Below are 25,135 nucleotides of genomic sequence, written 5' to 3' on the forward strand. Positions count from 1 at the left end.
GGGACTTCAGCGATTCCGGATTATCGATTTTTCTGAATTATAGATCATCAGTTTAAATCTCGTAAGATGGCATGCAGAAATTCTAAAATTAAAAATATGAAACTGCAATTTATGAAATAAAGAACAATTATGATCTAAAGGGTATCAAAATTTACAAAAAAAAAAAAAAAAAAAAAAAAAGCTTAATATTTATTTGTTTACTTTATTAAAAATTTCTTTCAATGTAAGTTGTTTAAGTTGCTTCGTTTTATGTGATAATACTTTCTCTTTAATTCTATAAACAGACATAATTTCTTGTTCAGTTACAAAGTTCTGCTGTTCAAGTCCCGTAATTGCTGTGTCGAAAATACCGACTAACTTGTCAATCGAATTTTTTTCGTTTTCACTAACCTCTCTGTCATCTTCTTCATGTCTTTATCCATTTTTTGGAGCAATTCCACTTTTTGTTTGATGGACATCGAAACATACTTTCGTTTTGTAGATCCTTTGGGAGCTTCAGCATCGGAAATTCTATTTGACATAATCGAAAGTTCAAGTTTACTTTTATAAAATTGCTCTTACAGTCTGAAAAAAGTAATAAGCCGGATCCAGTTCGACGATTAAGGAACAACGCAATCATCAACATTAACTAAAATAGATAATTAGATAATTTTAGCTTATACCGTCCGTTTTACATTAAACGCGCACGCGAAAACGTTTTCTGCACTTGCGCACACGCATATGCGCAGTCGTAAAGGTCCTACACGCATGTGTCAACGCGGCGCATGCACAGAAAGTTTTTAGCTTTGAGGTCCGGATTATAGATCATTCCGGATTATGGGTGTCCGAATTAACGACTTTTGACTGTATAAATTAAATTCAAGTTATCGGACCTTAATTTATATCAGATTTTCTGCTAAGAATAAGATTAAGATTTAAATTATTTTGAAATGCATTTACTACTTTTATATCATTTAGTTGTTACGTAATTAAAAACTGAATAAATTTTACAGGTAAGTTAAAGATCTTATGTTTTACCAAATAGCAATACTCTGAGAATGAACTATGCTTGTGATACTGAACAAAATAAATAAAAGATTTTATATTATTGACACTACCATAATGAAACTTAATAGCCCAAAATTGTACTATAACAGGGTCATTTTTAACATCAGAACAGTAGAACTGAGAAATAATTCTATAAATCTACTAAAAGAAAAACCACTGCAAAAAGTCCAAATTCATTTTAGAATGCAGAAAACACTGATCACCACTCCTGTTCTATATTTAAACCTCATTCACAAGTTAAACAGAATAGTCAAACTCTCAATTAGTCAAAGGCAATCGTGGTGTAAAGTAATGACTGTTTACAGCACGCAAGTCAAACTCCCAGCCCATGACTCATTTTTCTGTTGCCCTCTGTTCACCCCGAGAAAAAAACTGTATGATCTTAAATCCATTTAAATTATTACATATATATATATATATATATATATAATATAATATATTAATAAAAATATAAATTTTACTGAATATTAAGGTGTATATACAAAACCTAAGATACTAAAAAGGATTCTCAAGACTTTCTCTACAAAAATATTTTCTGAATCGATGTTGAGAATGTGCTAGGCCATTTACATATGAAATTAATAGAAATACATGTGATCTCCACTCTAAAAATTCCTAGCGCGAAAAGCATGTCTCCAGACATCCGAGAGTTAGTTGCAGGAAAAATATTCTGAGTTACAGCAAAGAAATAATAGGCATCCATTTACTACCAGGATTTTCTGATGTTCTTTCTATTTCTAAGGAACTACAGCAATAGATAAAATTTTATTTATTTACTCACTTTTTAAATACATAATTAAGTATGAAAATGGCCTTTCATATATCGTGTAACCTGTGCTATTGCACGCACGACTGTTTGGCTCCCTTGTGGTATTGAATATGCGTGGTCTACAGCATTAGATATTTTACTATTTACAACCGCTTAAGACTCTTTTGTCACTACTTGCTACTTCCTTGAGTCCCCTGTCAGCTCTAAACATGAACCCTTGGCCTATCATTGCAACATAGTCCCCTTAAATTTGTGTCAGCATTTTGGATAACACAGCATTTTTAATAATTTCTTAGAACATTTAAATAATTTCTAATAATTAGTTTTAAAATTATTATAAGTTTGTAGCATGCATAATATATATTTCCACTCTTTATCTTGGTTAGTAACATTCAGAGATATTAAAAAATATATTCGGAGACTAACATTCAGAGATTTTAAATTAATGTATTTGTGCATTGTATTGAGTACTTGTAATTCAAGAAGTTAACAACTGGCAAACCATTTTCTGTAACACCTTGAATGCCTCACTAACCTAACATACAGTGTTACAATATTTGTCATAATCTTCATATGTAATACAATAGGGATAACATGTAGTCTCCGTTAGTATGCATTCAATTTACTTAATTTCCTATGACAGGCATGCTTGGTTTCACTAGTATTACCATCTGACGTACCCTTTCAAAATCAGGTCTATATATTACTTAATTTCCTTTTAATACTGATAATGGAAGTTTCTAATTTATCACATCATGGTAATTTAAAAGGTTTACAAAGGACATCTGACAGATACTCATCTACATAATTGGATATGCAATTGTCATGAAACGTTTTGAAGTTACTACTCTTGATTTTCACTACATTATTTATGGGGTAACCTGCTGTTATCTAATTAGAAAAAGAGTTTGCTTTTTAAGCTTAACTCCACCTCTAGAGTTACTAGCCTACTTTTTTGTACAAACCATAACTTTTACCATTTTGTTTTTAATTATGTCCTAGGTTTTCTGCAATTTTATTTCCTGACCATTTTATACCTGCATTTTCCACAAACTTTAGAGACTCCTCTAAAATTTTTCCTGAAAGCAGGAATGAATGAGTTGAGACTATTATTGGTTCATTAAATAGACTTATAAAATTTTATCTCACTATTTAATCAGCTAGTAATAGGAGTCTTATCTTCTAATAAGAGCAAAATGATAATCACTTTCACTTTCCGGTACCTTAAATGAACTAAATAATTTTTGAGTCATTACAAAACAGGCAGGTAAAATTTCTGCTCTTTAAAAAAAAAGTAAGTAAAACATTTCTAATTAATTTCCCAACTGGATCACAATTATTTAATTCAAGTTTCTATTTTACTCATGTACTACTGATTCCACCTGATACTTAAATTCTAGCTAACTCAATTTTGAGTCTTCTTGATTCTAATTCTGCTTCATTTATATGAAGATGGAATTTCATTTCCTTTTCATGACTGAATTAAACTGTGATGATAAACTGGGACCAACTTGACTACTTCTACAAGCCTTACTAACAGTACTTAGTTGTAGCATTTGACTTTCAAAAATTTAACCATCAATAATCTATTTCTTTCAGACTTTGGGCATGAAGCACATTTTCAAATTTATCATGATGGTACGCCACAGTTTTTCAGAGACATAACTTACATTTTGATAGATAAGGTCAATAAGCTAAGAAACAGGAAGCAGCAGCAGTAATGTTCAAACCTGAGCCATAAATTTTGAGTCAACCAAGTTCCTGTTATTATCATCAATATTTCCTCCACAAATTGAAGCAGCTCCTATTGCTGGGGGTGCTATTACAGTCGCTCATAAAGATGATCGTTCTGATCATCATCCTGACAGTTCATCTGCTATTTAGTTTTTTCAAGAAAATGCTAATCACTCAATTTTTTTTTTTAATAATTAAATTTTGAGAAACTACAGTTAAACCCCATTATAACAAACCTTCAGATACAATAAACAAACTTTTGGTCCAGTCAAATTTCTTATACTTAATTTTATTTTAGGCTACTATAGCAAATCTCGAAAGTTATAAAAATTGGATATAATGACCTCTATAAATATCTTTAATTGAAAATTTTTCAGATTTTTCATATTTTTTCTAGAATTTCTGTAAATTTAAAAGAAATATTTACTAATTCTTAAAACCATCCACTTTTCAGATGTAAGGGTCAACACTCCATCTTTGCAGGAACACACTTTTGTATTACTTTTCCTCACACCAACTTTTCACTGTATTCTAAACAAAGGCTCAGTAGGCATATACCCAATTCTAAGAAACAGGCATATACCCAATTCTAAGAAAACATGAATGCAATAAGCTAAGCATATCTTAGGACAGCATGTGGTGTTAATGACCACTGTATAAAAGAATAAAAATTATTTCTAAGACTCCATTCAAATTCTTTGACACAGTTGACAGGCAGAGCTCCGTTAAAATCAGACGAAATGATGGAAATTTTTTCTAGGAAAAAATTAATCCCACAGGAAATTTTGATTCCTATCGGTTTATTCTGTTTAAGCATAAATGCTGTCCAAGTTATGTCCTTCAAAAGAGTTTTGCATTCTTTAGGTCTTTACTGCATAGCAGACATCCCACTTTTGTGCTTCTATTGACTAAACATCATTGTGATAGCTGACAACAATGACGCTTGGTTGTAGCGCTTGGGTACAATAATGCTTAGGCATAGTTGCCTAAATTGGGTGTGGGAACATCAAGTTTGGACCACGGATTGAACTGGACTGGACATTGCCTGCACCGAGACAATTGCCAGGTCATATAAATCCCAATTTCTCATTCATCACATTGATGGTTCTGTCAGGGTGCACCGTCTTCTAAGCGAACAGTTTTCCCCTACCCCCTGTACAGCAAGTCATACACAGGATAATGGTAACAGTATTTTTTGGGGGGGGGGATGTACTCATGGCCAGTTTTGGGGCCCTTAGTTGAGGGAGAACAGACCATGAAAGCTGCGGACTGTCTGGATATAACTGAGAATCAGTTGAACCCTTACATTGTGTCTGTCTTCCCAACTGGGAATGGAATCTTCTAACAACACTTCATGTCACAAGGCTCGAATTGTACTGGAGTGGTTTGAGGAGCATAAGGATGAACTCCAATTAATATCCTGGCTACCTAACTTACTGGATCTTAACTAACAGGGCATATCTACGATGCCATGGAGTGGGAGCTCGAGCTCAAACACCACCTCATCGGAACATCTCAACTTTGTGTGACTGCGGTTTAAACATTTGGTACAACCTGTCTTCAGTTACCTACCAAGAACTTGTGGCATCCATGCCAATGCGAGTTACAGCTGTTTTGCAGACTACAGGTTGTGCAACATGTTATTAAGTTATAGCTCTTCTGTGTGAGTATATAATAATTTTCAGTTCCGTAATCAATCATTTACATGCGCCCAATTCCAAAATTCTGAAAACTTAAAATTACCTGTGATCCTTGAATACATATACACTTTTATGCTGCAATAATATTAATCATTAAATGCAGTAACAACCAATTGGTATTTATTACTTAAATCAGCATTATTCAGACTGAATATATACTGAATTGCTGTATTACATAGCAATGCAATGAATAAATGCAATAACATTCATAAGCTAAATAATTAACTGATGCTTAAATAATCTCGATTTAACATATGTTAAATTATTGTATCACCATATTATAAATCGTAAATTCCAAAACAGAAATTAACTTGTTGATCAGTTCTCAAATTAACAACATTCAAAATCAATAAATACAATACTTTTTAATCATAAAGTTATAACTGCAAGTGCACTAGTAATAAATGTTGATTTTCATACTATCAAATGAATAAAAAAAATCGCAATACAATCTCATTACAAAGGAAGCTTTAAATATTTCACTCAATCACATTACATATCATATGCAAAAATTTTATCAGCCTATTTAACAGTTCTCAGAGAGAGGGGAGAAATACTGCCTTGGAGCACATAAACAAGGTAGTCACAATTAAACTTGGCTTATTCTGAGCACTCCATAGCTTTAATTAAAATGCATACTGATCCGAAAATTTGTAGAGAGACAGTTCAAAGGAAGGGCTAAAAGATTCCGCAGTGGAGTTAAAAAAGCTTCGACAAAAGAGGCACATTATAGACAAATTGCTTGGTTTCAGTTTAGTTATTATGGCAAAGCATACTAGGGCTATCTATCTAAGGGGCGAGATGCTTTCTTAGAGGAATTTCTATGGAAAGCTGGCTCATATACATGTTACACATGGGGAAAAAGACAAAAATGGCCACACAGCCAGTCTATTCATCTGAAATCGAAGGTCAGAACTGACAGTGTCCAGCGATTTTACTGCTGGGCCGATGGCAGGCTGACAAAATGCTTGAAACACACGCAATAAATAACTGGAGTCAATTTTAACATTTTCAAGATTGAGGCAGTAGCAATTTTTCAATTACGATGACTATTAGTTTGTTAGAACATGCGCTCACCATGAAACTGTTTTATGAAAACGAGGCAAATGCTCAGCTCTTAATAAATTTCAGAAGTGACGCCAGGAACAAATGTCTCCATACAGTATAGCAGACATGATATCTTGATTTGGAAAAACAGTATCGCAATGCATTCAATGTAGCAAAGGGTGAAAACCTATTACTGCAAAAGTGGTTTCAGAGTTAGTAATGGTTATTACCAAGCAGTCACTGATTAATGATCATATGTACAGTGTCACGGCAATTAGACATAGTGTATAGAACGGTGTGAAAGATACTGAGAAAACTAGTGTACTTTTTCCTGCTTAAGATCAGCCACTACTAGCATCTGCTTGTTACTGTCACTGACAATCACTTACCTTTCGCACTGACTTTTCTTGCTCATTTGTCGACTTCCATAGGCCAAAAAACAACCACTGAAGTGATACAGAACATTTTATCTCAATGCAGCCATGAAAATCCAGAAATGTCGCATTTTTGGCCATGAAAAGTCCATGTGACTTCCATACAATTCCACCACACTCACCTATGATTACAGTCTGGTGTGAGTTCACGTCCCAATTTATTCTTGGACCATTCTTCTTCAAGAAAATTACAATAATGACACTGTGACATGCTCTGTAACTTCCCTCAGATATTGTGACATGCTAAACAGTTTCACCTATCTCAACTTCAGCAGCAACAATGCCTTGCATCTTTCACAGTTATGCAGGATGGTGCTCATAACATACTCTCTGTACAAAGGTTTTTGTAACATCTTACCTAATGACATGGTGATTAGCCATTCATTTTCCACTCCTTGGCCAGCCCATTTACCTGATCTCACACCATGTGATTTTTTGTCATGGAGCCATTTTAAAGTGTAGTTTATGGGGGAATCTTGCAACTTCAGCTGACCCGAAGGATCATATAATGTTGCAAGTGTAAAAGATCATTGGCTGGCAGGATATTTTACACCTTAATTAGAGGGTTCACATAGAACAATATGCTTTACATCCCAAAACAGTATGTAGCAAATAAATAATGACTGTATTGGATATTGAAGCTTGTTTGTATTTCAATGTTATGCACCCCCTAGCAGATTTTTAGTCCAAAGGAAGCTTTGTCCCTGAAGGACTATTGTTTTTGTTTTATGATTTTGCGTTGAATCACTATAAATGTCCATTTCACTTTTCAAACTGTTGACACCAAATGTTAGAGTCCCGCATTATATTTGAAGAAATTAAATAATGAAAAATCTGCATAAATATATGTATATTTCTCGCATTGTGATAAAACAACATAGAGCCATCGAATTTTGAATGGCGTAATCCTCCTACGAATATGGGCACGTGGAAGACCAAATTTGAAATTTGAAATTTGTTTTATTATCGATTTCATATTTTGTAAAACTTTAACGAATTTTTGAGTAACAAACTCAACATTTTAAAAGTGAGCAATGCCAATAATACTCTACAGAGAAAAAAAAAACCTTTGTACCTCCAGCGCACGGAACTGTGCATTGGAAATTCTAAAGATATGCTCATTTTAAAATTATTTTGCAACATTGCTACTGAACTGAATTTTATGGTTTAAGTACAAACAAGATAACACACAAAACACATAAAAAACGCCTCTTTAGACTTCATTTAAAATCTGAAACCTATCAGATTTTTTGGGGGGGAGGGGGGTAACCTTTCAGCGCATCCTTTGAATTGTCCATCTACAAATTTTTGAATCAATACGAATTTTAGTTATAGCTATATAGTTTTCAGAAGAAGCCAAGTTCAATTAGCTTAAATTTGTATAATCTCCAAGCTGTACCAAAATATGTCATAACCTTCCATTTTTCCATGATGTTTTAAAAAATAAAAAAAGATGACTTTCAGAAGTTATGAATGTTGTTATGTGCAAATGAATGTTGTGTTATTTACAAATTCTTACACAGCATAAGTATGCATTTCTTACTGTATTAAAATGCGCAATTTCCCACTGACATCTCCCAAGAAACTTTTAAGGTATTTTCTCCCTCCTTTCTGCATGCTTTCATGGTGTAAGAGTAGCACATTCGGTGAATATCGAGAGATCCAAGCTTGAGTCCCGGCAAAGGCATTACTTTTTTTCCATGTAAACACTTAATGTCTCTACAGTGGCGCCTGAACTAAAAGGTGGTGGATGATAATTCTTCACCACCAGGATTTGGCATCCCTAATCCTCAGTCGCCTTTAAAAGGGGGAGTATATAAGGTATCTTCTCCCTCCTTACTGCATGCCTTTGTGGTGTAACAGTAACACACTCAGCACATATCGAGAGGTCCAGGCTTGAGTCTCAGCAAAGGTACTGTTCAAATAACACAATGACTCCTGGCGAAGCAGTTTTAGGGTTGCCATAAAATAGCAAAGAAGGCAGGATTGCCACATTTGCCAAGAAATCGCCCATTTGGCGACAAAACTGGCAATATGCCATGGATGGATGGAGAACCTTCTGGAACGAATTCTTACCGGTTTAGCCCAGAATGTTCTGGAACAAGCCGAAAGCTATATAAACCCTGCTGGTCCACAGTCAGTTAGTGTATGTCTCTCATCGAGTGTGTGTGCCTCGTCTAGTGAGCTGATAGTCAGTCATTGAGTGAGTCTCTCGAAGTCTAGTGCCGAGTTGGCTGTCGAGTGCATCGAGAGAGTCTTTTAGTGCATCATCGAGTTTTGTCTTAAGACTGTGCTGAGTCGAGAGCTATACTCTTGTGTATCGTCGAGTGTATCGCGTGGACAGTCTCGAGACTATGTGGAGTTCCGAGAACGACCGAGCAGAGTCGGAAGCCGTACTCCTGTGCTTTGCAGTGAACTCCACCGTTATTGCCTGACAGTGTGAAGGCTGTGTCGCTGAACGTGTCAGCGTGTTTATAACAGTTCGACGACAGTAAAAGTGATTTTGGAGCTCTCCTGAGAATATTGGTAAATAAAGTGTGTTTCGATACTTCATCAAGTGTCATCGTTATTCACTCCAAATCTACGAACCTCGTACGAACGTGAAGGAAGAAAAGAAATATGTAACAATATATAAGGCAACTTATTTTTCCCCCTAAACCCACACCATTATGTTCTGCTTCCACTGCTCAGACTCTCCCCTTTCTCAATGTTCTCTACTCCCATCAGCAATATTATTAATATGAATACCAACATTTATTTAATTCTTAGTGAATAAGAAAAAAATATCCACTCTAATAGCCTTGAATTATTAGAAACAAATATAATTTTTCTTCAGCTAAACTAATTAATGCCAATATAATGAATTTTAACTAACTGTATTTTAAAAATATAAGTATATTTGTTATAATATATGTTAAAATAATTGCTTTTGAAGGGCACAAAAATAAGATGGTCCGCATATTCAAATTCGTAATACTGGTCCCCACTTGAAAAAAGTTTGAGAAACGTTGCCATATAAATTAAGAGTCAAAATTTAATTCCTTGGTTACTTAAGTGTTTAATAAGACAGGGGTTAAGGGTACATAAGGGTTAATTATTCTCAACTTTCCATATAGCAATCGTAGTAAATGGTACCCCTCTCATATTTCCAGGGAGAAATTACCTAGCACCTAGAAAATTAGAGCTGCACAGAATCAGTCATGAGTTAGTACTGGATAACCACACAATAAATGTAGGTGTGCCATTTACTAGTAACTGACTATGTACCATACTTTTCTTTGACACAGAAGTGTGCCTTTGTCTCTTGGAGTTGAAATTAATGTACCAACTGTGGATATATGATCTTTATGCTATTTAAATTCAAATCGATCAAATATTGTTTTCAAAACTGGAAAATGCCTTTCTACTGTGGATTACAAGACTTTAGAGGAAAATGAATCATGACAATGCCCATTTAATATAATCCGCTTCTTATATTGTCATTATAAAGCTAATCAACAGAATATCATACAAGGTATTACTTAAAAAAAAAGAGAGAGAGAGAGAAACATTCCTATAGTCTTTCAATGCATTTCATTATTGAGTGGCTTCTTTTACTCATGATTACTAATTTACAAACTTACATTTCTTGAAATACACTTAGATTATTATTTGAAGCATGTAACTGAAGTGCTTTATTTAAATAGTTTTTTTGGGGTAGGGGATTTTTTTTTAATACTAAAAATTATATCAAACAGGTAAACTTTAGACTTCACTTCCATACAACAGATCTGATTTAGTTATTTTTATACAGGATATACTATACTCATTATTTTGACTAAACTATATCAGGAAATTAATTATCAGAAATCAATAAATAATTTTAAACAGTAACTATTAAAATTATAGTATTTTTACGGCTGCTGAATTATAAGTTTTTCAATTGCAATTATACGGTACAGCCTTCTTTTCTAGTTGAACAAATCTGAATACAAACTCCTTAACTCTAGAAGAGCCTCTATTCATACGAAAATTTTACAAAAACAACTGAATAATATCATAGTTTAATTGGCAGTCGAAAAAATATTCACGACGAAAAAGTTCCTGCTGAAGTAGAAACTATACAATAAATTTGAAAGTTTTAAAAATTATTCATTTTTAAAATGACTTAATTTTTACAATTTTTTTGGGGGGAAAGAGGGATTTTTCAGTTTAGTTTAATCTCAAAATCAATCAGAAATATCCTGGATGAAAAGAGGTAAGATCTGTCCATAATAATATTTTGGGAGAAATTAATGATGACCCCACTATACCAAAATAGAAAGTACAAAAATTGCTAGATAAAGATAGTATAAAAATTATTTTGAACAAAACCTATCCACTTCAACTCAAAAAACTTCACAAGTTACAAATGCCTAGAATGCACTTTTCCCAACATGAGTGTTATCGCCTACCAGCGGACACTAAGGAATTTGGGGAGTAGAGGGAATTAATTGATTGTCTAAAAAAGCATTAAGGAGGCATTGAGAAGCAAGTGAGTAATAAGAACATATTTGAAAAATTTAGCTATTTATGCACTTTTCAAGAGCATTTAAATACTCACTTAATAATATAAATATTACATTAATGAATTTTTAAATAAATTATTTCAAATCAAGATAGTCAATCCTTCACATAAACTTAGCGAAGTTGAACATAGTTTCATTTTCCTATTCCAGTAGATTAGATATACATCAGTTAAATATTCCAAAAACATGACCAAAATCTATCTGTATTTATTGCAATATCTAATAATGCCTCAGCAGCTTATGCTTTCAGTGCATACTACTCACTGCACATGCTCTCGAATATGTATATGTTTTGCAAGATCATTACCGTAAATGTTTCGAGAAATTTCCAATTGTTACAATGTTTCCATACAATATAATAAATTTTAGTTAAAAATTTACTGTAAAGTAACAAATACTTAAAATTTTTATACACATTCAGTCAAAATTACAGATTTAACTTAACCCCTTCGTGCCGACTGTCACGTCTACGTGCCAGCAACGAACACACTCACTTCCCGGCCGACACGCAGGCGTACCAGAGCATTTTCCTGTTCAGCCCCGACTGTCACGTATTTGTGCAAGTGTCCTGGAACGTTTGAAAAACTATAATTTCTGCCACAAGATGGCACTGTATGTCCATATGGTTTCAGATACATGTACATTAGACCTTCTACTCGAAATGAGAGAAGCATGACTCACATACACGTGTTTTTGATTATATAAACAAAAGGGGAAATAAATGTTTCCGAATGGCGTGATTTATGACGTCTCTTTAAATTCGCACGTGGCATTTGTTTATTGTAAGTAGAGAAGTTTTATTTTCACTAAAGCGTTGGGTATTTCGGTTTGCAGTTCAGTTTTTAGAAAATAATTAGATCTTGTTAGACGTGAATTCTTTCTGTTTTTAACGTTGCAATGTCGAAGCATCGAAAATGTTTAACAGAGCATGAAATAGCAGAAATGATGCAAAATATTTCAGATATTGATTCTGAAACAGATTCTGATAGTAGTGATAGTGATACTATGATATATTCTGATCATAAAGAATCTGGCCGACGTCGGCATACAGATGTCCGAAATGTCCTCATCATCATTAGGTTCGCCAGACAGGGACCACTGAGCAAAAACGAACAGTGAACCAAAAAAAGTTGCAAAACTATGATCTAAAAGTTCACAAAGAAGTATGAAAGCTGCAAAATTGTTTCCATGTAAGATAACTTTTTAGCTATTTAATAAAAGGATACCCAAAAAAAAATCTGGATGGATTTAATGACAAACCTTACTTCTGAATAGTAGTCACATTAACAAAAGAACTGGCAACACTCAGCAATCTGGAGAATACACAATCTCAATGCACTCTGCAAAAAACAAGCATACGGTTTACAATTTCTCTTACTCTTTCCAGACAAGCGTCCCATATATGCATTCCCTGCAAATCTCTCTCACAGCCAGACATCCCACCCATGCATCACTGGAGATTAAATTCACTGGACGAATTTTAAGCTGGAAAGTTTTTTAAAGACCACTAGGTAGCACCCTATGTCCATTACTTTTGAAATGAACAAAACTTTAGGTTCCTGACCTTCAGTTTGGCTACATTCTGCCTGACCTTTGGTATTTTCCCCATCACCTGTTAGGGGGGAGCTGCAGAAAAGTGTTATGTAAATAGAGCTGGGCTTTTTAACTGAAAACCTGCTAATACAAACATTCGCATTTCTATCTGATTCTTTATTATTATTATTATTATTATTATTATTATTATTATTATTATTATTATTATTATTATTCTTTTTCTTTACTGTGTAGGGTCTTTTAGGGTTATTATGTTACGTTGGGTTCTATTACATTTTGTGTCGCCTTCAGATACATTTTGGATACTTCCCTTTTTTTTTCGAAAAAAGTCTCGACTCCAATATATTATGGCGCAAAGATATTATTTATCAGACGAAGTATATACTCGCATGGTTAAAGCAAGTTTAAGCTTTTACCAGTATGACTTATGCATTTTTAATATTAATTTTAATAATAACATTTTTAATACTGTTTGGCAGCATTTTATATATATAAAAAAACATTTTTTTTTTTAATCCAAATGGGCAATTTGCTCAGAAGGAATTTTGTTTTGGCATTTTGCATTGATTCAATACAGGCATTGTTTCACTTTTCAAATTGTTGCCACCAAATATTCTGGGCTGTGGAGTCGGTAGGGAAAATGACAGACTCCGACTCCTGGAATTTTAGACTCCGACTCCCTCATATACATATATGTAAACATATACACATGGTTTACAGCTTAATTTTTTAATAAAAAAGAAGTAACAAATGCTATAGAAAAAAACAATTGATGGCATAGCAAAATATTTATGTTAATTGGCATTTATTACAAAATGGAAAAACTGGCATTAGTTATTTCTAAGAAACAGTATAGTTTCGGCAAGATCTTCTTTGTTGGAGGGCCATAGATCCAATTTGATAAACTTCACAGCTGAGAAGTCTTTCCACACTAACTTGAGTAAGAGGAAAAGCTGTTATTGTAAGAACTACTTCTTTTACCTTTTCAAGATAGATTTTTATTAGTTCTAAAAGAGGTGTCTTGCAAGCACAATCATATTTCTCTATTTATTGAAAGGCCGTGTAGATATCTCGTTAGTATTTTTTTCATTTTTATATCTAAAGGCTCTTGGTCTTTATTTTGCATTCGCTTTGCCTTAGCCTTTTCAGTATTATCCAAAACTATTTCTGAAAATCTAATTCATCAATAGAAGAGGATAATAGAGACTCATTTACAAGGTCTGCAGTTTGACTGTCCTGATTCGAATTCTCCAATTGCTCTGAGAGTAATTTCATTCTTAATGAAAGTTCATAGATGGCTTTCTTTGCCTATTTAATTTATTCGTTATCCAAGAAAATTTGGTGTTTCAGATCTACATATATTGAACACAGCAAGATCTCATTGCCTAGCAAATTAGTTTCTCTTTTCTTCATTGAATAAATGATTATTTCTGCAATAAACTATCCATTTCAGGAAGAACATCCCATTCTTCCATTCTCGCCTCCTGTCAATTCTTCAGATTGCAGCTTTTTCTTTGTGGCTATATACGGTGTAGGGAGAAGCGTTTCTAATTCTGCAAAACCATTCCACAGTCTTTCTGTTAGTGAGACATTAGGGTTATCTACATATTCTAAAAAAAGTCCTTAATTCTAAAAACCTCTTTATCATCAAATATGTACTTCCTTATCACATGGCTTGATTAATAATTGTTCCTTTTCCTGCTCGCTTCCTAAGAATGGCATCCATTTTGGTAGTTCTTCCTGCTATTGCTGCTTACTTAAATTTACCAGCGAGATTTGTAAATAAATGAAGTAACTGAATGAATTAGTTTAATCACTAATGGAAAATATCACATTCATCCTCCTCCCTTATATTTATTTATTAATATGTGAATAAAATAGAAAATATAAATGAAATAGAAATAATAAATTAATGTATACAGTCCATAAATAAAAATAATAACTCAGCTTGTCATTAATTTTTTTCAATTCATTTTAATTACGTTTCAAATTCAAACTATCCAACAAAAACTGGAGTCGGAGTCAACCTGTTTTTAGTGACTCCAGCTCCGACTCCTTTTACCCCAAAATCTGCCCGACTTTGATTCCGACTCCACAGCCCTGCAAATATTATCACCCTGTATTATATTTAAAGAAATTAAATAATGAAGAATCTGCATAAATGTATATTTGTTTCTTGCATTATCATGAAACGGCGGTACTTAGAGCCATAAAATTTTGAATAACATAATCCTTCTGAGAATATGGGCATATGGAAGCCCAAATTTGAATTTTGTTTTATTATGTATTTCATATTTTGTAAAGCTTTAACAAATTTTTTATTAATAAACTCAATGATTTTAATGTGAGCAATGGCAACATTCTACAGGAAAAAAAAAACTTTTAATCTCCAGCCCGCAAAACTGTGTATTGGAAATTCTACAGATATGCTCATTTTAAAATTATTTTGCGATATTGCTGTTGAATTGAATTTTATGGTTTAAGTGCGAAGAACATGATATTTAATTAATAAAGGTAATGTTAGAAAAATGCCCCTTTGGACGTAATTTAAAATCTGAAACCATTTACACTTTTATTTATTTTTTTAATTATTATTATTTTAATAATTTTAAATGTAGGTTTTGATATTCAAGATAACTATTTTTATAATTTTAGACCAGAAATTTTTTCCTCCATTCACATGACTATTCTATCATGAATTTTATTTTGTATATGCTCAAATATCCAGAAATTTCATGTATCCAGAATCCACCATTTCCTAAATATTATGGATAATTGAACTTTTGCTGCGCTTAGAAATAAATTTTACCTGAATTTGGCTCGTTGCTCTTCTTATTAGGTCTGGCTGAAGGACTACCATCTTCCGCTTTCACATTAACAACATATGACTGCCGCTGCTCCCGATCAAATACTTTTTTTGTGAATATCTCCCCAGTGTCTCTATCAATGTCAAAGTTATCACCATCATCCCCTGGTTCAATGGAATAATACACCTAAAATAGTAAATAAATATAATTACCATATGGGTATTGGTTGAATATCAGCAAATATTTTATACAGCTTTTTAATAACAACAAAGTATTCAAAAAGCACTGAGAAACTTCTGTTAGCCTGCATTTACTGTTGTCCCTGCTTATAACATCACTTTTGACTGGTCTGTTAAAAGTGACTGTTTAACAAGGGTAACTGTGTTTATTTTAAAAACAGATAAATGGAGATGACAATATAAGAAGATATGATATATAAGTAGTTCTGCAAGAGGAAAACTCACATAAAATATGCATCAAATTTTTATCAAATTTGAACAAATTTAACACTTTTTATTTCTTTCCATTCTGGTCAGAAACTAAATTGATTTCAAATATAAATGAAGAAAAACTAGAGGGTAGAGGTATTAAAGACATTTTAGCAGAATTTTTGTTGCATATTTGCTTTAAATTTAAAACAGACAAATAACTGCTATGTACAGAATTTTAGCACTTAGACCCTCTTGGCAACTGCTAAACTGAGATTGAACAATAAATCAACATGATCATAGATTTTTTATTTCACATGAATATGTATAATTTCCTTATTATACGTATTCATGGATTCTGAATTTTTTTATTAAAAATTAACCTGATTAATTATTTTACCCCTAAAACTAGTGGAAATTCAATAGTTTTAAGACTGCTGTTCTGAATAAATAAACCATGATTATACTCTATAGAGTATGAGTTTCATGTCGTAACTCATATATGAGTTACGACATGAAAATCATACTCTTCATCTTGATTCATACAAAAAAAGTTAAAATGTGAAATCAAAATTTACAGAACAAAACATAAGTAAGCAGTCTCCTTCTTCCATCATTTCTTAATGTTGCTACAGACTAAAAACCAAAATAGAAACATCTAGTATCACATCACTTCCCCCCTTCCCAAAGTATTTTCTACCAATCAAATACAAGTTCTATATGCATAGAACTTGCATTACATAAAATATATATTAAAAAAAAAAAACCTTCACATATATTTAACTAGAAATTTCAAATATCTTTACTAATAGCTAAACCAACCTTATTATTTGGATAAGTGCCATCTTTATCAACTGCACGAATTTGAGTGACCTTGGTACCAACAGGCATTTCTTCAAGAACAGTTTCTTGTTCTTGCTCAATGAATAAAGGAATTTCATCATTGACATCATCTACTAAAATATACACTGTAGCTTCACTTGCTAGTTGTTGAGCTCCATTGTTCTACATAGGGAGAAAAGGAAATACGTCAAATTTGACAAATACTTAACTCTTAAAATTTCATAACACATTTTTAATACTGTTTATTGTCATGATTTAAATTTAACAAGAACTACTGATTTCAGTTCAAAGTAGAATTTAGTTTGATGCACATCTAACACTATAGGTTACTTTTGACTTTGCAACAGTTTAGTGTGAAAACTTGTATTTTATTTGTTTCAATATTGTGAAAGTTATACCTACATATGTAATCAATGTTTTCTTAAAAAAAAAAGGAAAAAAAAAAAAAAAGAGAGAGAGAGAGAAAGAAAGAAAGAAAATAAAGGAAAGAAAGAAAAAGAAAACTTGATGTTCGTGTTTTTCAAGACTCTTGGACGAATGAATATGGATTCATACAAAAAAGGATCATGCTCTATGTGTGTTATGGCATGAAACTGTAGTATGTCTCACATCAACTGCACAAAGATATTTTAAAACTAAACATCAGTCCACATTTCAGAATTTCGATGCGAAATGTGAAGTTATAAAAAATGTTATTACAAGAAATATTTATATATATATAATTATTATATAATAATATTATTATTATTATATAATAATTTATTTTCATGTTAATAAATGTCATTAAATGATGCATAGTTAATATATAATAAAACTCTAAATCTGTATTCTTGACCTCTGTTCCCAAACTCTGCATGTATTGCAGTGAGAATCGAATTGTTTCAAATATGTCCTACTGTGTGATACCTTGAATTGTATTGGTAGATTGGTTTGGCACACCACAGTTACAAAGTTGCCGACCCCTGGTTTACCACATTCCGAAAATTTGGTGACTTATGTCATTAGGTGACTTCAGTATCTCAATTTTATCTTCAGAAAATAAAATTCATAAGAAAATCACAAAACTGTCAATATACATCTAAGAATTTTTTTTAAAAAAATTAAGCAGCTAAAATGTTTAAAACACAAAAATCACCTTACTTCTAATCGAAGGAAAAAGAGAAGTTATTTTAACTTAAAGAAAATAATAGTATGGAAGTGAAATTTCAAATTTCTTACCTCTACACGAACTGTCAAATTATACTGCTGTATTTTTTCATAATCTAACATATAATTTAAAAAAATGTAAGCCCAAGTGTCTCCATCTTCTGATGTGGAATTTTGAGTCAAGTAAAATGTGTCTTTCCCATTCGTTTGCTCTGTTCCCCCTTTTATTAGAGTATAAAACACTCTTGGGTTGTCAGGAATACCAGATCTGAAAAAAAAAAAAAAAAAAAAAAAAGTTAATTATTACATAAATGAACAAAAGAAAACATATTACAAAAGAAAACACACAGCAAGAATTTAAACTTGAAAAATATAGTTCAAATTTCCCGTTCCCCAAATTTCCCAAAGGCGTGATATTTACATGTCAAGCATTCATCAAAATTCTCTTCACTAAGAACATTTCTGAGGAAGCGCCCCAAAGAGTGCTTTATATCATACCTATTACAGGTAAATAATAATAATAATAATAATTAAAAAAAAAAAAAAAAACCTGAACTTTCTGGGATTTGAAAATACACCCAACAACACAATATACAGTCAAAAGTCGTTAATCCGGACTCGTCGGGACTTCGGCGATTCCGGATTATCGATTTTTCCGGATTATAGATCATCATTTTAAATCTGGTAAGATGGCATGCAGAAATTACAAAATTAAAAATATGAAACCGTAATTTATGAAATAAAGAACAATTATGATCTAAAGGGTATCAAAATTTACAAAAAGAAGAAGCTTAATATTTATTTGTTTACTTTATTAAACATTTCTTTCGATGTAAGTTGCTTCATTTCATGTAATAATACTTTCTCTTTAATTCTATTAAACAGACATAATTTCTTGTTTAGTTACAAAGTTCCGCTGTTCAAGTCCTATAATTGCTGTGTTGAGAATACCGACTAATTTGTCAATCGAAATTTTTTCGTTTTCAATAACCTCTGTCACTTTCTTCACTATCGGAAGCGAATTATAATGACGAGGAACTTGTTTTAAATCATATCAAAGACGGAGCACATCGAGATGAAATACTACATTTGGTAAGGAATTATAAGCCAAATAAAATAAAAGCATCTGCCCTGAAGATAAGGATAGTGCTGACAGATCAACTTCCAATTCATTGCGCGCCGCGGCGTTCCCCTGCCGAGCAGCGTGAAATTGATAAACAGATTTCGGATTTCGAAACATACTTTCGCTTTAGATCCTTTACATATTAACAAATATATATCGGAAATTCTATTTGATATAATTGAAAGTTTAAGCTTACTTTTATAAAATTGCTCTAACAGTCTGCAAAAAAAAAAAAAAAAAAAAAAGCCGGATCCAATTCGAAGATTAAAGAACAACGCAATCTGCAACATTAACTGAATTAAATAATTTTAGCTTAGATAACACCGTCCGTTATACATCAAACGCGCATGCGTAAACATTTTATGAGCATGTGCACAAGCATATTCGCAGCCGTAAAGGTCTTACGCGTGCACATAAACGCCTATGCGTACACGACGCATGCGCAGAAAGTTTGTAGCTTTGAGGTCCGGATTATAGATCATTCCGGATTATGGGTGTCCAAATTAACGACTTTTGACTGTAGTAACCACCCTATCCAAACACAGCAGCAAGTTCAGATTGTTAACTGCAATACTGTTGAACATAGAACAATATACGTTTAACAGGAGTGAAAGTTTTACTGGATAAAAATTTAGATCTTTATGAATGTTTTCTTTACCACACCTTGCTTTTGCGAAACATGAATATTGGTCATGAAAAAAAAAAACCTGAAGATTTTTCACCTCTATAAAAGACGGCAAAAAGTAAAATTATAATTCAAAGTTTATTATTAGGAGCAATAATTGCAGAACAACTAAGTATAGCATCAGTACTGACATTACACACTCATTCAGGGTCAAATTTTAATAAAATTTTGATTACATACGAAAAACTGTATGACAGGGAAAAAATATCAATCCAAACAAACAAATATATTACGCCAAGCTTTACACCTTTTCTCTAGCACTCCAGATAGTTCAATAGCCAATAAGATAAAACCCCAGCTTGCCAATGTGGATTTAATCATGTCTGCTGTTCAGTCCTGCCATCGTTTAGGTTCATTCCAATTTTGATTCAGAATAACTTGAAGGAAATAATGGCTTCTAAGTTCTCTTACCCCTCTTCCCCTACCTTCAACTTCTCTGAATGACTTTTGGCTCAAGATTATTTTAAGTGTCTTCATGCAGGAAAGACACTATATACTTACAAACATCCTTCCCTTTTCTAAGGTTTGAACTTGGGGCATAAGATATAGGCCATCTTCCCTATCACCATGTGGTTTTCCTTATGTGCAATGTGTATACGAGCCAGTTTCCCTTAGAAAGTCCTCCCCGGAGGCATCCCTCCTTTAAAGCAGATAGCCTCGAGTGCTTTGCCATAATCTAATAAACCAAACCAAACCAAACCCTATCACCATGCCAACAGGCATAGCATAACACAAAGCCTGATTTTCAACACTGCAAAAGGCAGCCATAGGAATTGTTTACCATTCTATTTTTATCACTCCATTCTACATCTTCTTGCACATTTAGAAAATCAACCCGAGTCTTTATTTTGTTTGATTAAAATTTGCATTTTAAATTTAAAAAATAAAACCATAATTAAAAATTTTGTTTTAACATGCTATAAAAGTAAATGTAAACGTAAGGTTTATTATAATTAATAAATACATTAGTAATTATTTATACAGTTATTACCATAGTACATACATTAATTATTATACTACATAAATTATTACTACATTTAAAATATTATAGTATTAAATTATTACTATATTTAAAATATATAACTAAGAAAACATTTCTAATGATTTTGCTTTACTTAGATGATGCCTAATATTTAACTTCTTTGTAGCTTTTAGATTAACCAATTATAATCTCACTTTTAACCTATTTTTGCTCTGTTCCTACCACTGTAAACTGAGTTCATCAATCTCTGTGATTAAACAAGTCTCGACACACCATAAAATTTACCTCTTAGAAGACAATAAAATTTTTGAACTGAGACTTAAATTAGCTAATCAAACCAAAAAAAGCGGGAATCAGTCCGCTACAGATTTCCGAATTATAGTACAAAGTTCAAAACTTGAATGTCTAACAGCCAGAATTAATATCTCCCAAAATTTTTCTCCCCTTTTCTCACACAGTGTAGGAACAAATAAAACGGTGTTCAAACAAAAGAAAGTGTGCCATGAATGAAGTTTTGTTCCAATTAACAAAATCCCCCCTAAAGAAAATATCATTATTCGTGATAATGTTGAATCATCCCGCATGTTGTTTGTTTCATTAAACATCTCCATATAGTAATTCATATTTTCAACTCTTGAACAGCTGGGGGAAGGCGGTATTTTTTCAAGTTTATACAGCTCTGTACAATAGATGAATGCTGTAAAAATGTGAAAAATTTGTTTGAAATTATTGAATAACGAGTACAGTCTTCTCAGTGCTTATATTACTTCAGTATGTGAATTATGTATGAATAAAGATCATCTGCAAGGCCACAACTGTGTATTTACTGGAAGAAAAATGCTCTACATATTCAGCTTCATCATTTTACATCAGCTTCAGACATTATTTTGTGCAAATTGCACACAAATAACATAAGAGATCTTTATTGTGGCTTATATCAATAATCATCATTAATGTCATCATTACTAATTCCTCACAATATGCTTGCTTCTAATTTTGAAGTTGAAACTACAGTACACATATAATATAGGTAAGTAAAGAGATTACATATTTGCTATACTTTTTCCACCTTATTATGTTAGCTTTTAGATATTTTTTGTTTATATCATATATTTTTCCTGAAATTCAGCTCAAAATTTCAAAATCTAACATTTAGTTACTGGTCATTTCAATGGTTAAGTTACTTGTAATTTCACTTTTGCTTTCCACCATTTAGGCTTCCAAGGGGGGGGGGAATTAAAGGTTTTTTTTAATAAATAAGCATAATGTGCTATAATAAACAGAGGAAAACTATTTTTTATTAACAGAAGTTAATTATTATATTTGCTGTATTATAACTAAGAACAATTTTGCTTTCTCAGTTTTCAGTTTCAGTAATGCAGACTTCATATGAAAAGTATTCTTCTTCTTAACAATAATTGCAAATTTAATCTGTTCTTCGTAATATTTAGAACTGTTTTGAGTACTCTTACCAATTTTGACTTCCAGTATACTACCCATTACTATTATATTATTCAGACTAGTCTATATAGGATATTAGTTTGCAGAATTTTTTAGTATGCTAAGATTAGAATAAATTTCTAATCTTAATATACTAAAAAATACTAAATAAAATTTTAAAATGAAACAAATGATATTATTTTTAACATAATTACAGTATCTTTTTTGTTATTACATTTATTATATTGTTTAAATTTCAGAATTAGAACATTCTAAAATTGACAAACAGAAAGACAAAGACATTTGAAAACATGACACAGATAAAAAAAATAAAATGTTCTTCTAAAATATTATTTTCTTAAAAACATAATTTTAATAAATAATAATTATTTTAATGATGACGTAATAACATTAGTATATTTATTTTAAAAATTCATAAACTATGAAATAAAAAATTTTGTAGGCAAATTAATTTGCCAACTTTAAGAAAAATTTATCAATTATGCATTACTTTCATAATAAACAACGTTAGATCCCATATAAATTAAAATACTGAAACTATTTATTTATTTCTGAAACACTGTTATTTTAGACAGATACCTTGCTTTCAATGATGCAATTTTTGTGCCAGCTAAAGTATCTTCTTTTACACGTATTGGTCCATAAATTGGTTGGTCCCAAATTGGTGGGTTATTTTTCCGGTCAACTACTTCAAAAAGAACATTCACTGATGCTTTTAGAGATGGCACACCTTGGTCAGCAGCTTCAGCTCTTAAATAATATTTTTCCCGCTGTAAAACCAAATAATTTTTTTTCAATCAAAGTGATAAACTAGTATTTTAACAAAATATATTGATTATATGTAACATAATGATTAATTTAAAACACACCAACAGAATCACACCTGGCCTATTACAAACTTTCATAATGTTCTAAAATAAATTTTCCATCTATAGTCTATACAAGGCATGGGCAAACTACAACCCACAGGCCAACTTCGGTCTGACGGAAGGTTCTATCCGGCCTGCGGATAGTTTTAATTTGTCGGTCCGAGGCAAATTAAAAGAAATATTTATTTATATAATATATACTCATCTCCTTTTCTACTTTTTTTTAATATTTCCCCCCCCTTTTAATATTTCCCCCCCCTTTTTTTTTTTTTTTTTTTTACAATGGACTTATGATCTTTTTACTTTCTCTATTTTTGTTCTACAAAACATAAATTGCCGGAAATAACAAGAACAGACAGCTTTCAATTGGTAAAGTGTTTAAAAATGAAGTTCTTTATTAGTTGATGGTTGATTAGAATCGAAGACATCGAGAAAAATTCATCATCACAATTAGCGTCAAAGATCAGCTAGTTCAAGTTTTGCTAGATAGCTATGGATGAAAGCACATATAAATGATACAGCTCAATTAGTAATATTTATAACAGGTGTTGATGAGAATTTTGAAATTACTGAGGAACTGCATGCATTCTTTAAAGGGAACTACAACAACGGGATATGATATTTTTCGTAAATTTCAGGAAGGGCTTTTAACTTTGAAAGTGCCTATAACAAATGTACATAATATTACGACCGATAGAGCACCAAATACGACAGTAAAAAAATCTGGATTTTTTTGACACTTTAATCAAAACTATCCTGGAAACAATGTTGTTTTTCTACATTGTGTTATACATCAAGACGCTCTGTGTTGACGCATTGAATATGAAACCCATGCTTGATGCAGTCGTGAAGCTTGTAAATACTATTTCATCTCATGGGTTTATTCATGGACAATTTCGAGATTTTCTTCAGTACATGCAATCTGAAAACTCTGATGTACTGTATTACACGAAAGTAAGGTGGCTTAATGCAGGATGTGTTTTCGAGGAGTATGGCAGCTGAAAGATGACATTGTGTTCTTCTTCCATGAGAAACAGTGTTCTGTGGAGTACGAAATGTTAGAAGATACAGAATGGCTTTCGGACTTTGCATTTTTCCCAGATCTTCTTTGTCATATGAACAACTTGAATGTCAAGATGCAAGTGAAAAATCAATTTATCGATGATATCTGGGCCCATCTCGATGCTTTTAAACTAAATCTGTCAGCCGGGCAGCTAGCTAAGAATGACTTGTCTCAACACGGCTTGAAAAAACTGTATTTTGAGTTCAAACGCAGATTTCAAGATTTCAGTGCCATTTAAACAGAACTGGATATTTTTACCTTGCCTTTCAATGTAAATTGTGAAGCAATGAGATCAGATTTGCAACTTGAATTAATTGAGTTGCAATCTAACAATCACAGTTGTTTCTTAAATATGCCATAAGTTAGAGTTTTACAAAAAAGTTTACAACACAGTAAGTTTCCCAAATTTAATAACTCATGCCCAGAAAATCAGTGCTATGTTTGCTTCATCTTATATATGTGAACAAGTATTTTCAACTATGAACCTTAGATAGAATTATTTCAGCAGTAGACTGACAGATGAGCATTTAGCCTCTTTCCATAGAAACAGTACATGTCACTTCGAACCTCAATATAAGGAACTTTTAAAAATGAAATTGCAATTTCATTTCATCTCATTAACATAGTTAAATTGCAATACTTGTATATTGTTTTTAAAATTTTAGAAAAATTTATCTTGGCCCGCCAATTTCCCCCCTACCCCGATTTTTGGCCCATGATTTAAAATGTTTGCCCATCCCTGGTCTATACTTAACTTTCAGTAAACTTGCTCATTATATGATTGTTCATAATATGGTGTATGCTACTGACTCCAATTTTTGCAAGTTTCATGTAGAATTCAGCAATCATTACGTGTAGTACACATTCACAAACAGGAAATGACCGATTTTAGCAAC

At 32.2% G+C, this 25,135-nt stretch overlaps 1 protein-coding gene across 1 annotated transcript in view; it reads right to left on the reverse strand.

The window, feature by feature from the left end:
- LOC118183739 (neural-cadherin-like) overlaps positions 1 to 25,135 on the reverse strand; it is a 544,211-nt gene that overhangs the window by 401,994 nt on the left and 117,082 nt on the right. The window contains exons 11-14 of the mRNA XM_035353337.2: positions 22,887 to 23,077; positions 18,129 to 18,324; positions 16,890 to 17,072; positions 15,642 to 15,825 (exon numbers count right to left, since the gene is read on the reverse strand). Coding sequence (XP_035209228.1) covers positions 15,642 to 15,825; positions 16,890 to 17,072; positions 18,129 to 18,324; positions 22,887 to 23,077 — 754 coding nt within the window. The remainder of the gene's footprint in view (positions 1 to 15,641; positions 15,826 to 16,889; positions 17,073 to 18,128; positions 18,325 to 22,886; positions 23,078 to 25,135) is intronic.

This window comes from Stegodyphus dumicola, chromosome 4 (genome assembly GCF_044657685.1).
Source record: "Stegodyphus dumicola isolate Sdum_Otavi_A_Nest chromosome 4, ASM4465768v1".
NCBI lineage: Eukaryota > Metazoa > Arthropoda > Arachnida > Araneae > Eresidae > Stegodyphus > Stegodyphus dumicola.